We start from the raw sequence: 15,890 nt of genomic DNA, 5'->3' as shown, positions 1-15,890 counted from the left end.
ATCGCGCTCGCAATTTCCCCGGAAACTCGACTAATTCCGTGACGAGCGGGTCCCGGCAGATACGTCTTATCCGGCGGAATTAGTCCAGTTGCCGGCTTACAAGTGTACTTACAAACGCGACGCGATTACCTAGACGTTTGCCGATAATATTGCAGATAACCAAGCTGAAGATCGACAGCAACCCGTTCGCCAAAGGTTTCCGAGACTCGTCCAGGCTCACCGATTTCGATCGGTAGGTAGAAACTCTGCACGTACATGCGCACCTACACGTACCCGTCTGCCTCGACGCGCGCGTACACACCAGCCGCAACGCATTCGACGCGTGGTGCTTTCTCGTCGGCAATCCACCGCGGTAGATCGATTTGTTTCGCGCATATTTCCAGCCGCGGCCGAGGAGCTTTCGAGCGGCAAGCCGCGGAGAGTGCGGTGCCGCCGAGTGAAGCGATCATTACGCGCCATTATAACGTCGGCACCTTAATCATAGCGCCGGCCGAATTATCGCGCGATCTTTTAGATCTCGTTAAAAGTGGAAATTTATACAACGCTAAATGTCGAAGGAGAGGCACATTTGATCCTGAATAAGCGTGCGCACAGCCGGGCGATTCCAGAGTTATCCGCGATCATCTATCTACATGAATGACGATGCACCTGCTGGCTCGCTCGCTCGCGTACGCTCCTCTGCGTTTATGACCGGGGCGGATACACGCGTGACAGAGAGAATTTTTTATTCTTTTTTTTTTTTCTTCTTCACCCTTCACTGTGCGCGCTGGCCGCAGCGCGCGAGCGCAACCGCACACCTCGTCAAAGGATTACCGTCAGCAGCGACAAAGTAACGTTCCAATAAGCAGCGTTTCCATTAATCTTGGCAGATGGGCGCTACCTCATTATCAGTCAGTATATTCGCCGAGAAATAATCGGTCTCGATTAATTACAATTTCTCTGGCGGCGTTTGCCTTCCCAGGCCCCAGCGTGTACCTATCGCGCGCCGCATCGATCCCTTCCTTCCTCGCCGCGCGCTTCATTCTCCGTGCACGCTTATACTCGGTTACCTACTTACTGGCGATGCCGAAAAGCATTCTGTAGCTACACCGTTTCGGCGTGCAGCAGCAACAGTTGTCGAGGCGGTTTGTAATCGATACGCGCACCGACCGCGCGAAGCGACTATTACGCGGCAAGAAAATTCTCGCGGAGCGATTACCCGGCCGTTTCGCTTCAATTAACGAGCGCGAACGGTGGCTACTTTCGGTGCAAATACGCCCACTAAATCGCTAGCGCCCGATCCCGCCGTTCCTTCCGATCGCGACTCAAGGTTTTATGCAAATGCATCGGCGCCGCATGGCACGGCCCGTAGGTGCCCGTGTGTGTCGGTGCGTCGATAACGACCGCTCAACGAAGTCGTCTTCCGTTGCTCGAGACGCCAAACTCTCGAGCGCGTTTAGGTACGCAGGCGTGTACCTGTGCACGTATACCTATGTTTATATTTCGCCCTGGCGCGTCGTCGCGCCTCGTCGAGGAATCCCGCGCCGCCGTCTGCGCGACACCTGCTTCGGGGATCGTGCAAACGAGGCGATTAAATGCCTAATTTGTTCGCTCGTAATGGAGTAATAATTAAAAGATTTTAGTGCCGCCAGTGCGGCGCGGTCTAATTTGAAAGCTCGTTACTTATCTACTTGAGACTTCCAATGTCTCTTTCGTCGCGAAGATGAGTTACGGCAGCGCGAAAGGTGTTCGAGTGCGATCGAGAACGGAGAGCAAAGTAGACGCTCTCGTCTCGCGTGCTGTCCGAGCCAGGAGATATAGGTACCTGACGGACGATCCTTTCGGCTCCCTCGGGACGAGTGTGTTCGGTCCAGCGCGGCGGTAATCACGCGCGAATCAGAGGCGTGTCGGGAAGGAGGCTCGACCGGGAAGTCCCTTCGTCGACTAATGCGTTCGACGCGATCCCGAATACATTTCCGAGAATCGGAGGGGACGGGCCGAAGTTTTCAGCGTTCCTCGTAAAACGTCAAGCCGAAGGAACCGAGCGAAGGACGGACGTGAGACGCGTTGACGCGTTGACGGGTCCCGGCGGAGAACGGCCACGGAGAGGCTAGTTTCTCGGGTGGATAGCAGGCCGATAGCGGGGAAGGTCGTGACCGTTGTTTGCCGAGTGTAAATTCGACTCTTAAGAGATGGACGCGACGTTACGGTCGTCGATCGACCACTTTAATGACACGGCAGTTTGTAGAAGACGATCATCCCGAAATCACTGCCCTGGCCTACCGCGACCCTCCTCAAATCAGCACCTGCCTAACCGAGATCACGAAAAATCTTGCCGCGTCATTCCGTCGGCCGGGCCCGTCCACTATCGTTAAAGCTTCAGCTTCGAGGACAACCGGGACGACGAGAGCTCTCGCGACGCTCTCCGGCAAAGCGAGAGCGTGTCTTGCAGTCTTGGGTCGGAGTTGGTTCTAGCAGGCTAACTGGGCCGTAAGTAAACGATTCGCAGCGATCGACGAGTAACGAATTACCGGGAATGTCCTCCGTCGCTGTATCGGAAGGAAGAGGAAGGAACGAAGGGGAGCGAAGGCAAAGGCGAAAGCGAAGGCGGGATGCGGTGCGGTGCGGCGCGGCACGGCGGTTACAGCAGTCGTCGTATTCGGCTGCACGGATGCGGCTCTGTCGGCGTCCAGAGTTAATGAGAGAGCGGCCGTACGGGGCAATACGGCGCATGCTCCCGCCCACTTCACGCCGCCGCTGATAGATAGATGCCCCTCCGGCCCTTTTGCCCCTCTCTCCTTCTCTCACCCTCACCCCCTAGCCCTTTCTCTATCTCTCGAACGATCCTCGCCCCCCCCTTCCTCTTATCCTCTCTACTATCCTCCTCTTTCCCTCTCGTCCTTTCTCCGTCCCCGACCATCATCACGTCCGCGTTCGCATACGTGCCCGCAAAAAGCCCCGAAATCGTTGTTATAAAGATATTACGGTAACTGCGAAAATTTAAGAACCGTTTATAAAAACGTGGCTGCGCGCTCCGTCCCGTCTCGTCTCATCTCATCTCGGCTTGCCCCGCCACGCCTCGTCTCCTCTCGCTCCGGCTCATCTCGCGCCGGTCCAAATTTATGGCCAGCTGCCGCGAGAAATTCGAAATTGCCTCAACGCCGTCGATCGTATAGACGTCCTCGAGAAACGTTCAAGTACCAGCGTTGTCGATCGCAAAGGGTGGATACGCGTTTCGCGACACTGGCGCGGCATCTATGCGCCTCTGGGTGCGTAGGAATTGCTCGCGATCACAGGGGAGCCGTCTGTTTCTGGAGAAGACTGCCGCGAGAGTTCTGGGGATTAATGGCGATTCGTGGAAGAGGTGCGTTGTTCGGTGACCGTCGTTGCTATCGCTATCGCGATCGCAGTACCTTCCTCGTGGAAGCTTGAAAATCGACGAAACGTTTGGTCGTCGATCGCCGAAAGTCATAAGGGGCGAGGGATTACGGCGAAGAGGGACAAGGGGGAAAGATGAAGAGGGAAAAGAGAGGGATTCCAGGTTGCTCTGGTGCGTTGGTTCCGGAGGGCAAGGAGGGCAGGGCATTCATCTATATTAGCTTCGAGAGCGGACGGCCTGTCATTACCGCTGCCGCTCTGGCCTTCTTTATCCTCCTTCAACCTCCTTCATCCTCCTTCATCCTCTTCATCCCCTCGCAAACTCTTTGCACTCCTCTCCTCTCCTCTCCTCTCCTCTCTCTCTCTCTCTCTCTCTCGTTCGTTTCTCGAGCATCCTCGAGCGAGGAAGCGTTCCTCCGTTTCGCGTCCATCGGCAGAACTAGCAGCATCCAAAGCCCGGCAACTGCTCGGACAGCTCTAACCGATACCCAAAGTCCTCCTTCGCTCTGGCCCATTAGCCGACCGCATTACCAAACCGCCGCGCCACGCCGGACGGACCGACCAACACAGAGATTGCTGGGGACTCTTCCTCCGAAGAGAGACGGTCGGTGGGACGGAAGAAGGGAGAGGGGACATTCCATGCGAACTCGGACAGATTTCGCAGTAGGTTTTCGTAGATTGCTGAAATTTCAGTGTGTCGTAGTCTTTAGTGATATTTAAACGTACCTCAAAGGATTTTTCGAAATTTTCAAAAATGTCGAGTTTACAGCTGCTTGAAGTTAAGTGCTACCTTTTTTTCAATACATTGTAGCTATGGAAGTAGTAAACGGATGGAGATGAGCTTTACGGTGCTTATAGGGAAGACATTGAAGTTTTGAGAAAAAATTATTTCAGTTTAAAAAAAAAAAAATTTAACCACTTGTGTGCAATTATTTTAAACAAATGCAGGTTTTTAACATCGGGCGCGATTTTAAAAATTTGAAAAAGGAGAATATAGTTCTATCCTTCCCCTTGGTGGACAAATTTTCAAAAATATAGACATTTTAAAATTGGCCCTGTAAAAATTGCCGAAAGTTGACGCTGCGTCACCCAGCACCGGCTCGACTGGTCGGGCCGTGCGGTACTCCAAAATGGTAAGTATTTGAAAAAAAACTGAAGGAGGAAAACTGTTACTGTTTTTTATATCCAACGTAATACGGTATCTCAAATTTTGGCGATCGCAATATTTTCCTTGAAACGAGGGTGACTTTCAGTTTTTTAAATGGAATGCTATATATTTGAAGTAAATATATTGAACTATCTATCTAGTAGATTGAGTTTCTATCTTTCAATTTGTCTTGACAGTCGCTTTCATATTGGGTAATCAAATAGGGTAGATGTCCCATTTACTGTCAGTGTCTCTATTACTGCCACTTTACTTATTTCACTTAAAAAAAAAACGTAATGTATAAAAAATAGACATATAAAGAATGTACTATAATAATAAGAAGAACAGTCCCAATTTTATGATAAATTCTTTTTTACACTATTCTTTATACATTGCGTGTTTATTAAGTAAAATAAATGAAGTGGCAGTAATACAGACACTGGCAGTAATTGGGACATTTACCCTATGTAGCATTCCATTTAAAGAACTAAATGTCACCCTCGTTTCAAGGAAAATATTGCGAACACCAAAAATTCAGATACCGTATTACGTTGGATATAAAAAACAGTAAGAGTTTTCCTCCTTCAGTTTTTTTCAAATACTTACCATTTTCGAGAATCCTGTATAAGAATATCAGGTACAGCCGCTTGGCCGCTGCGAGCACCGCGGGACCTATTTTAAAATATCGATATTTTTGAAAATTTGTCCATCAAGGGGAAAGATGGAACTATACTCTTCTTTTTCAGATTTTTAAAATCGCCCCCGCTGTTAAAAACCTGCATTTGTTTAAAATAATTACACAAAAATGGTTCAATTTTTTTTTAAAGTGAAATAATTTTTTCTTAAAACTTCAATGTCTTCTCTACAAGCACCGTAAAGCGCATATCCACCCATTTACTACTTCCATAGCTATAATATATTGAAAAAAAGTTAGCACTGAACTTGAAACAGCTGTAAAATCAGCATTTTTGAAAATTTCGAAAAATCCTTCGAGGTACGTTTAAATATCACTAAAGACTACAACAAATTAAAATTTCAGCAATCTACGAAAACTTACACCGAAATCTGTCCGAGTTCGCATGGAACGACCCGGAGAAAGGGGGAGAGAAGCTTCGGTGTCCAAAGAACGCTACGGAGCTAATAACCGCCGTTTAAAACGCAAAAACAAAGGTCCCGCCGTGCATCATCGGGACTTTAGACCCGATGCGGCATGGAGAATGCGCGAGGTAGCGAGAGAATCGGAGGGAGGGACCGGCAGAGAATAAAGGGTGGTGAAGAAACGTTGGTCGCGTACTATCTTGCCTGGCGCTCGTACGTAGCTACACTTACGTACCTATATATCGGCTGGCTATCTCGAACGCGTCAGGGTCATTACCGGATCATTACCTTCCATACCTACCGTGCGACGACGATGATGCTAGCTCCGTCCGAGCCTCAGCCTCAGCCTCAGCCTCAGCCACGCTCGTTCGCGCTCGCGCGTATTCACCTACCCGCTGCGAAGCGGGCGGCACGGCAGATCGCGCACACTCGCGAGCTACTCGCCCTACGCGGCTTCCACGTAATAGAGGCCCGATGCGCGTGTGTGCCCCTCTGGCATGTACACACACGCGCGAAGAGAGCTGGCTCGATCGCGCGTCGGACGGCTCGGCGGCAGCCGGGTAAATTACAGGCTCGACCGTATTTTGCGTTGTTTTGTTGTTTTTCAACGCGCCGAAAGGAAATGAGCGAGCAAACGCGTCACGCCACCCCGAACCTGCTAATTTCTATTCATATTTTATGGCTATTAATTTCTTCACTGTTACACTCGCTCTTTCTCTCCTCCTTTCTTTCTTTCTTTCGTTCTTTCTTTATCCCGTTCTTCATTCGCACTGCCGCGCGCTTCTTTCTCTCGAATCTTCTTACCCGTATTTCAGTGCGATCGCTCGCTCGTTTCTCATTTGCGATTCTTTCCTTTTCTTCCCGTCCGCGTTCTACGTGCTTCTCCCCTTTCGTTGCATTCTCTCTCGCTTTCCCGTCGTTCCTTCCATTCTGCGCTGGATTCGGATTTAAAGAAAAGTTCATTGTGCCCAGCTGCGAAAAAGCTTAGAATAGGAAAACGTTGGAAGGTATAAATATTCTCGGTCGCACTTGTCGGCGTTGGCGGATCGCGCTGGCAGCGTCGGTCGATAAGACACGATCGATCGATCTTTCACGCTGCCTCGTCTGTTCGATCGTTTTCGTTTGCAGGATGCGTGCGAGCGAAACCGACGAGAGTCGAACGAAGCCGCATCGCTCGATGAACTACCTTCGGCCATCAGTGGGGTGTAACCTATTATTATCTACCACTTACCTAATGCCCTGTGTCAGCCTCGGGGTAGGCGGAGAATAACAGGCTCCCCGTTCGATGGAATCCCCTCCGCGCTAATATCGCGACCTCCGCTACGTCGATGCCTCTTACGTCTTAACGCTTACGCGGCTCCGAAAGCACGCTCTCCCCTCCTGGAAAATCTCTTTCCGGCGCGCCCAAGGAGCCTCTCGGAAGGCGGTGGCAATTTTCGCGTGCTCCGATTTGAATGGGACGACGACGAGCGCGTTTCGCAAACAAGCCTCGCGTGAGAAACAACGGAACTGACTATGCCGAGATCCGTGCTCGTAGCGGACGAGTCGTTCCGCTGGTTCGCCAAGTCGGAACGCGAGACCACGCAAAGACATCGCTCTCGACCGTATCGAGCTTCTTCAGCATCTCGAGGAACGAGGGGAATTACGTAAGAAAAAGTGCAGACACGCGAGCGAAATCGCCGCTGAGAAGGACTCGCTGCGCACCTACTTGCACGAGAGTGCGCTGCGTACGTGCACGTAGGTAGGTAGGTGAGACCGGGGCTAGATGACTAATTTTTTATATTTCTAATTTTTATGAATAGACCATTGGTATTTTCTTGACTTGTTGCGCACCGAGTTTACAAATTTCATTAGGATCATTATTATGTGGAGAATTTCACATGATAAATATTTTGTTTAGTATACCGTCGGAAATATAAGGTTACATTTATTCCTTACACGGGAAAATATTATATTTTTTAAGCAGTGGCCAAAACTGGTGCGATACCTTAAAGTGGCCACAAATGGTGCATCTACCCTACAGGCTTTCTGCGGGGCAAGGTAGAAAAAAGGCTAAATGAACATCTTATAAATTAATCTGAGTTGCTAACAGATTGAACTTACAGATAAGAAAAATTTGGTCTCTACTGGTTGACAGTACTGCACGGTAGTTGGATGGTCGGTACTGTGCGACAAACACGGGGAAACATTTTAGATCATGATATATTATGTACAAAAAATATTGCAAAACTAGGGCGTTTTAGTAAACTTAACAGACTAGAGATAGTATACATAATAGAACAAAGTCATTTACTCGCATGAGAAACAAAATATTAGCTTTAAAAAAAACTTTTAACTAATATCTGGTCGAAGAAGCGTGAACTAGCTTTGGTCGGTACTGCACGACTCTCCCCTACGCAGCCAATTCCTTCAATATAGTATACGAAATGCGTACATATATATCCTACGACCAACAATTTTTTTTATTTTTTTCACTCCTTCACACTGTTATTTTTTTTATTAAGTATCATGGTGTTAGATACTGTAATTATTTTCTACTTGTTTGTTATCGTCTATTTGGAAGGTCTGAGAGTTCGAAGGGAGGATAGGTTGTAAAACTGTTAGGGGTGAGTTTGGACAGATTCGTAGTGGGGGAAGTAGATTCGAGCAGCTAAACTCTTTGCCTCGACTGCATCTTGAGGATAAAAAGTGCAATTTTTAGTGGTATTCCCATTCTTCGTCCTACACTGTCAACGCGTTAAGGGTGGTACGTACAAAACCTCCACGCACCGGCTACAATAAAATACCCTAAACTATAGTCAATCTATCGCGTTTCCACAAAATATTCACGAAAAAACATCAAGCAATACTCAGTGGACAAAAATTCATAAACAGTCGAAACAGAAATATTTACTTCCCGCCGACCTTTTTATATTTTTCATTCTCACCGATAGAACCCGCGAGCTTTTATCACGGTGCCACATTAAATGGCAAGCTGGTCAGTCATATGCTTCAATATCGCGAATCGCAGCATAATTTATAACATAATACAACAATTAAATGGAATTACTCAACTAACCTCGTCAGTCAACTAGCCCCGGTCTCCTACCCTCTCTGTCGTTGTTTGGAACGACGAGGATCAGGGCGGAATCGGATCGAAAGAAAGACGGAACTGGGAGGAGAGCGATATCGGAATGTTTGGTGGGTCATTTGCCCGTGAACGTCGTGAACGTCGAGAGAACGTCGTGAACGGTTGGACGAGTAACGGCGGTTGCCTCTAATTAGAACGTTTGGAGCGTAACCGCGCCATTACTGGGAAAACGCGCAGACTCGACTCGTCGGATCGACAAGGAATATTTATTGGCCGGTGTAACGATCACGGGAGGGCCGGCATAGCGCGAATAGTAATAGGCGCGCGGCTGCCTCGGGCCGGCTACGGCTCTCCCGTCCCGTCCGGCCACTGTAATTAGGGCTTTTATTGTCTGTACATAAGGAAGCTTTATGAAAACATTAAGGATATAATTCAAGGCCGGCAGGCCGCGGCGCGTCGTGAATTGCAGCCAGGGTTAATGCATAGAGACTCTGTGTGCTGCGTCATTTCCGTTTTGCTTATACCTACAGGTGCAACGCGCGGAGCGCCTCCGTCCGCTTTGTTCCTCGGCTTCTCGCTTACCTCCGCTCCGCCTCCGAATCGCGTAACTCCGTTTCTTCGATTCATTCTCGCTTTACGATCCAGCAATTTTCACGCGAGAGCTCGTCCTCTCCTCCCCTTTCATCGAATATCTGCTTGCCCTTTGCTCGCAACAGCGGCAGGTGCTTCCGACAAACCAAAGATTCCACGGACAGGTATGCTCGATCGATCCATCCAAACCGAAATCGACACGGGTACGCGGAACGCGTCCGCTAATAGAGTTCGAGCGTTTGGACAGCGATATTTCAGAAGCGCGAAAAGAGGAATGGCCGTAGACGCGGCGCGGCGGTGTGTGGTCCGGCACGTTGGAGCGGACGGCGATTAGCCCCAGGCCTCCCTGCCCCCCTAATCCCTCGGCTCTTTGAGCCAGGGCTCGTTTCTTCGGGCCCTTCGCTCTCGAGCTCTTCCTGCCTCCCTTTCCTTTCGTTCTTCGCTTTTTCCTCTGCTCCTACCTTACCGAGCATGCCACGAAAGTGAGCCGCGCGGCTCGGTCGCGTCGGGTAGAAATCGTGTAATTGATATTTTCGATTGGAACTCGTAGCAATACCGAGCCGACGTCCGCCAATTAACCCACACACTAGCTGGACATTTATCTCCTCGGACGTCCTTCGCGTTCCCTTCCTCGCTCCCACCACTCTTTGCTCTTCCGTCGCGGAGGTCCAGAATTCACGCTTCCGCTAGGTTCTCTTCTAGCTTCCCTGCACGCTCTACGCTTTACGCCCTTCGGTGTCGCGTTACGCGGCTAAGCGGCACGGCGTACGGCCGGCTGGTAACCGAGACGCGCGAACTGCACACTGGGACCCATTGTTCCTCTTTCACTTTTTACTCCTCGACGCTTTCTTCTCTTTCGCCTCTTTTCCTTTCTTCGCCGTTTCTTGGCTCCCCTCCGCCAACCTGCCCCCGATTTCCTGCGCCCCTTCCCCCATTGTTTTCTCGAATCGCGCCCTTTAAGCCTGTCGTCTCGATTTCCATAGGCACGGCCTGGCCTCGCGTTCGCGCAACCGACGACTTTACGACCCCTCGAGCGACTGGCGAGCCGTTCTCGCTAGCGAAAGGTCAGCTTTCTCGCGGCGGTCCTGTCGGGATTAGCGCGCCAGTTAAATGCTGGAGGAGAAGCGTGCAGAGGAAGAATCGTCTCGCGGCGCCTCCTCCGAGACGATTGCCCCGAAGCGGGCGTCGAGTGGCGACCGTGAAAGAGAATCTCTCTGGACACACTGGTTCGGGGGGAGGGGGGTTTCTCGGGGTTTCGAGGAACCGGGATGATCAATAGGAGGTATCATGGTCGGCCAGACCGCGGTGGAATTATCCGAGGAGCCGCCGGTGTCAGGTTTTCTTTCGACCACTTCACTTGCCAGAGACTACCGAACTGCGTGTCGAGCGTGGAGGATCGTCTTCTCGGGAGGGAGCGGGCGACGCCGGTGGGATCGAGCCTCCTCGTCGCGTCCAACAGAGAAGCTCCTATTTCGAAAGCTCGCTCGACCTTAGGATCGAAAGGGTTGAGAGTAGCGCGGCTGGGGGAACGTCCCCGGCCCGTCATCGTTCGCGGTCATAATGAAGTCTTAATGATCGAGATAGTCTCGGCGATAATCGCAGCGTGTTTGCGTACCACTCCCGCACGTAATCACGAAAGTAGGAAATGACGGTGCAAGGCGCGCGCCCCACCGCGCCGCTTCTCAGTGATACCGACCAATAATTATCACGGGAATATCTTGCGAACGCCACGGAGCGGATGTGCCGTGCCGCGCCGCCACTCGTTTTCATCCACCACCGTCCAATAATTCGCTCGTTAACGTCCCTGCCAATGTCAGCGAGCGATCCTCTCCAGCGCACAATCGTTCGTAATTAACGCTAATTAAACGCGCGTCTAATGCACCAAATCATCCATCGCGCTATTCCGGGACCGACTACTCCGCGGACCGCGAAGAGAAAACGCCGTCTTAATTAACCGCGGACGCGCGCGTCCCTTCTTTCATCCACCCTTTACCCCCCCCCCCCCTACGGTTTATCCGCAACCAAGATCTCTTCCATTCATTCTCCCTTAAATGCCACTTAATGCCGATAGCGTGGATCGATTAATCACCGGGACGAGTGCGTCTCTGTGGAGTCTTACATTCAACTGTTTGTGGGTACCTACTTACAAGGAGAGTATTTTAGGTGTCCGATTTTTGGATATATTATAGAGGACCGAAAAATAAGAAATACGTGTTTTTTTATTTTTCCCCGTTTTCATATTTGAGGGGTGAAAACGGGGATAAATAAAAAAACACGTATTTCTTATTTTTCGGCCCTCTATAACATATCCAAAAATCAAAATGATCGGAGGCGGACACTTAAAATACTCTCCTTGTTAGTGAGATTTGTACTTGTAGCCTACAGTGGTTTCCTGTCCAGATTGTAGTTTTTTAATAACTCTCGATAGAGTCAAGTGGCAGATGCTGAATTCTCTAGCGACAGTTTTTATCTTTATGCATTTATTTCGATGGAAATCCTGCCCATTTCCGCTTTTCATTCATACGTTCGCACCTTAAAGCACAGCAGGAACAAGTTATACATTTGCGGTAACAACTAGCCCCTATCGACACATTTTACAATTTGAGAGACTATTCTGTTATTTTATATATTGAAACGATAAACACTATTACACCATGTTCTTAAATGTCATTTGATCCATACGAACGAATCAGTCAGTAATATCGACGTTAAATAATCGAAATAGACCAAAAAATAATAATAGAAAAATATTTATTTATCTGATGCGCGACTAATAGGTTCTTGCTTACAACCACGCGAATCGCTGTCGCGGTACGCTATTAAAACGTGCGACAGAGTGGCGTGATCAACTCACGCGGAAAAAATAATTTAAAGTAAAACGCTCTTTTCATCTTGAAGATAGAACCGTCGGAACAACTTACCCCCGGAACTTTCAGCCCCGGTCTCCCCTACATAAGTTCTTATAAATTTTACTTTTTTCATTTATTATTATAATTAAAGTGAATAAATATTTTAATTTTGTAAAGTTAAATTTGTGCTACTATCGACTCCATGCAGCGTTACAACCGACACGGGGTCAGGGACGGTTGTAACACTCGCTCCGCTTCTCATTTTTTATTAATAACCGTAATATTACTTGACATACAGCGAAACTGTTGTGGCTCAAATAATGTCAGATAAGTAACATTCTCGTAAAAAAAAACTGTTGTTGTAACTGTAATAGTTTCTGCGTAAGCGTATTCCAAGGTCAAAGTGTTACTACCGCCCCCGGTCTACCCTAATGCGATCTCGAACGTACCTACTTATTATCGAGTTAAGTGTCTGCTTTTCCGTGATACCCGCTTTCCTGTCGCAACTCTGTCGCTACTTAGGAGGTAGCTCCAGCCGGGTTCGTTAGAAACCAGTTCCAAAGGCCAATTAATTTGCCTCGATCGAATGGAAGTTAGATGAAATTCGCGGCACGTTACTTGCGAATAAGCTTTTCCTCTGCCTAGCTGGCGCAGCTAAAAGGAGCGTTTTTTGGTTCCCTTGTTGCAGAGATCCGATGGAGCTGATGGAGCAGCAGCTGGTGAGGTGCGGCGTGGCGCCGGTCAGGCTGTACGAGCACCTCGCGATGTCGTCGGTAGCCGCGCTCGGTGCTCAGCAGCAGCAGTCGCAGCAGCAATCGCAGCACGAGAATTCGCCGCACGCGCTGCCCCCGTGGATCACGCCGTCGACTGCCCTGCTGTACGGGGCTGTCGGGCAGACGCACCCCGGAGCCAGATCCGCCACGGGCTCCACGTCCCCGTATCCAGCGATTGCGGCCACCGCACCTTTTCCCTATCCCGCTGCTCTGCCCTGGCCCTGGCAGCCGACCCCCGTCGCGATGATCTCTCGAAGATCCTCACCCCCCACAGCCACCGCTCACTCCCTCAGGTACACCCCGTATCCTCCCCCGGCGAGCACACCTCCGCCGCTCAGGGCTCGCCCTGCCACCCCCAATTAGCGCTCCTCCTCGACCGTTCACCGTTGATAGCAACGAGGTGTCGCAGCCCTTACTTCTCGCTCGAAACAGCTGCGAGGAGAAGAACGACGAGCCCCCGTCGCCTGTCTTCTCCAAGGGTATCCGACAGCAAGCAGAGGAACGTGTGCGATCCAGCCAAAGAAGAACGCGGTGCAAGGTTTCGTTCGAACGAACAACAGACCGAGGAGTGCTCGGCTCCGCCGATAGAAGACCGGATAGACGTTTACGTAGGCGTCGCTCTGCGCGAGTAATTGCGGCTAGAGTCGGAGCTTGTTAACGTGTACAGACCGCCGAGCAAATCAGCGGATATAGGCTCGGCGATAGGTGTCGTGTTATGTCGTCCTTCTTGTGTGGCGAAGAATTCGGTCCGCTCGCACCGCATCGGCGCGCTCCGAATTCGTCGACGCCGACGCGCGACGCTCCTCGTCACGGCTCGACACGCCAGGCGCTTCGCTCTCGGCTCGCGGAGGGAAGGAACCCCCTCGAAATTCTCGCCGCTCCGTGTCGAGTCTTTACTTAAGTTAGTCTTAGGGAAATGGCCCGTACTTTGTTCGCTCTCTGTGTCCGCGTAATGTAACCGTAGACCTCTCCGCCTTGGGACTCGGGAAGGAAGAGGGTTGCCAGGTATGCAGCGCGAAATCGAAACGTTTCAGAGCGGAGAGAAAACCGCTTGCTTCCCGAGCTCCAGATATCTGTACATAGAAGAGAAAAGCGAGGCTCGCGCGAATTAGATTGGCCGAGTCGCCGTAGCGGCGCGAATCGACTCCAGGCGAATATGTAATATATATGTTCCAGAAGCGCGAGGAGAAAAAGAGGGAGCTGCGTGAGAAAGGTGAAGAGATATTCGACCGTAGCTGTAACATATACCACGATAGTATTAACGCGTCTTTCCTCGAGACGGTGGAATTTGTACATAAAATCTTTTATGGTAGCGAGTAGCGTTAATGCCGTATCCTCGATGTAGCACGGATAGAAATAAACGAATTTTCATTAACGCGCACTTCTTTGTCTTTCTCGTTATCCAGGATCTCGGAGTCCCCGCGGGGGGTGGCTATGAAAAGAACGAAGATTTCGGAGGCCACGGACTAACGACTGAAACGTCCGCTAAAGATAGGTAGGGCCCCGGAGTATCGGAGGAAACCTGCTTCGAGCCCGATCCACGTCTCTCCCGTTTCTCTTCCGTTTCTCTTCCGTTTCTCCGCCGTTTCCCGAGGCGGCGCGACGGCCTCTGCTCATCGAGTGGCTCGTCACGCCGGCCAGGCTTCATCGCACCTCCAACTGCCGTGTAATTCCGTTACAGCAATCTGAAATTAAATAAATTCATTTCACGGCCTGTCAACGAGCAATTATTTTTAGAGGCAGCCGCTCGAAGGCCGGGTCGTTCGGCGACCAACGCTTCTCGACCATACGCAGAAGCGGGTCCCTGCTTAGAGCGCTCGTGTGTCGCGCATCCGTCGCTATGAGCGCTGCTCGGAACTGCAGGCATCGATGGGCCTCCTTCGAACGCCGAGGTACAACTACATTTCTGCTCGAAAGATTTTCGCGAGGAGGAGAAAAAGAAAGGAAAAAGAACGCTGCAAGCGGTGTCCGTGGGAACGTGAGTTTCGGTCTTCCGTATAATTGAACGAGTATCCGATAAATTCGTAGTATCGCGGGATCGAGATCGTCGGAGGACACGGAGTGTATCGTGTATCCGGCCGCTTCGGAATCAACGCGTCCAAGCAGGAAGATAAGAAGGAAGAGAAAGGAAGGAGAGGACGAAGGGAAGGAGAAGGAGGAGGAGGAAGGTTTCACCGGGGCGCGAAAGCGATCGTGTGTTACGTCGTGATGGGTGGAGCGAGGTGAGAGAAACAGAGAGGCGGCTCCCGAGCTTGTAATTATGTTGATACGAATGATCTGCGGCTCGCCGCAAACCGAGGAGGAGGTGGAGGTGGTGGTGGCAGAGAGAAAGAAGCAGAAGAAGTAGAAGAAGCAGAAGAAGAAGGAGGAGGAGGAGCAGGAGAAGGGAGAGGAGATGGAGCCTCTAGCGGTGCTCAGTGTGCTCACCGGCTGCTCTCTACGTGGCCGTTTATCCTGCTCCTTGTCCCTCCGAAGGGAAAGAACCCTCGTTCGGTCGCCGGAGCCGCGCGGCTCCCTTCGTGTACCGACCATACGCGTTGCTCATCCCCACGCAACGAGTAAACGGCTTTAGGACCGTGGCGAAACCAGTTTAAGTGGTTAAGCGTAGATGTAATTGATTTCCATTTTACGAGGCTCTCGGGGAAGACGCTCCACCCGCCACTGGCATCACCACCACCACCGTACCCGCCAACCCCGCTATCGCGGCTGCTCGTCAACCAACTTCGCCTCCGTCCCGCGTACTTGCAACGCGTTAATACGCCTTACCACGTCATAGATCCGATCTCGTCGAGCAGAATCGTTATCTCACTCCCTCGCGCCGTCCCGAATTCGCTGACAGCCAAAAAGATGACCACCGAAAGCTTCACCGCCGCCGGAATCATTTGCGCAGCTACGAAGATTACTCGTATTCTACTGCATTCTAATTACTAGCTTTCAAATACTTGGCCGAAGCAGCGCAAGTGAACGCAACTGGGAGACGATCTTTCGCCTCCGGATCGAAATTG

General features: G+C 50.7%; 1 protein-coding gene across 2 annotated transcripts in view; it reads left to right on the top strand.

The window, feature by feature from the left end:
* The window catches only part of LOC143367805 (T-box transcription factor TBX20), a 43,214-nt gene extending 28,954 nt beyond the window's left edge, over positions 1–14,260 (top strand). For both annotated transcript variants that reach the window (XM_076809980.1, XM_076809981.1), the window contains exons 5-6: positions 156–232; positions 12,801–14,260. In XM_076809980.1, the coding sequence (XP_076666095.1) occupies positions 156–232; positions 12,801–13,248 (525 nt within the window). In that variant the 3' untranslated portion in view covers positions 13,249–14,260. The remainder of the gene's footprint in view (positions 1–155; positions 233–12,800) is intronic.
* Positions 14,261–15,890: the final 1,630 nt, after the last annotated feature.

The sequence above is a fragment of the Andrena cerasifolii genome, chromosome 4, assembly GCF_050908995.1.
Source record: "Andrena cerasifolii isolate SP2316 chromosome 4, iyAndCera1_principal, whole genome shotgun sequence".
NCBI classification, from domain to species: domain Eukaryota; kingdom Metazoa; phylum Arthropoda; class Insecta; order Hymenoptera; family Andrenidae; genus Andrena; species Andrena cerasifolii.
Note: the sequence above shows the minus strand (reverse complement) of the source record. Positions and strands in the feature narration are given on the sequence as shown.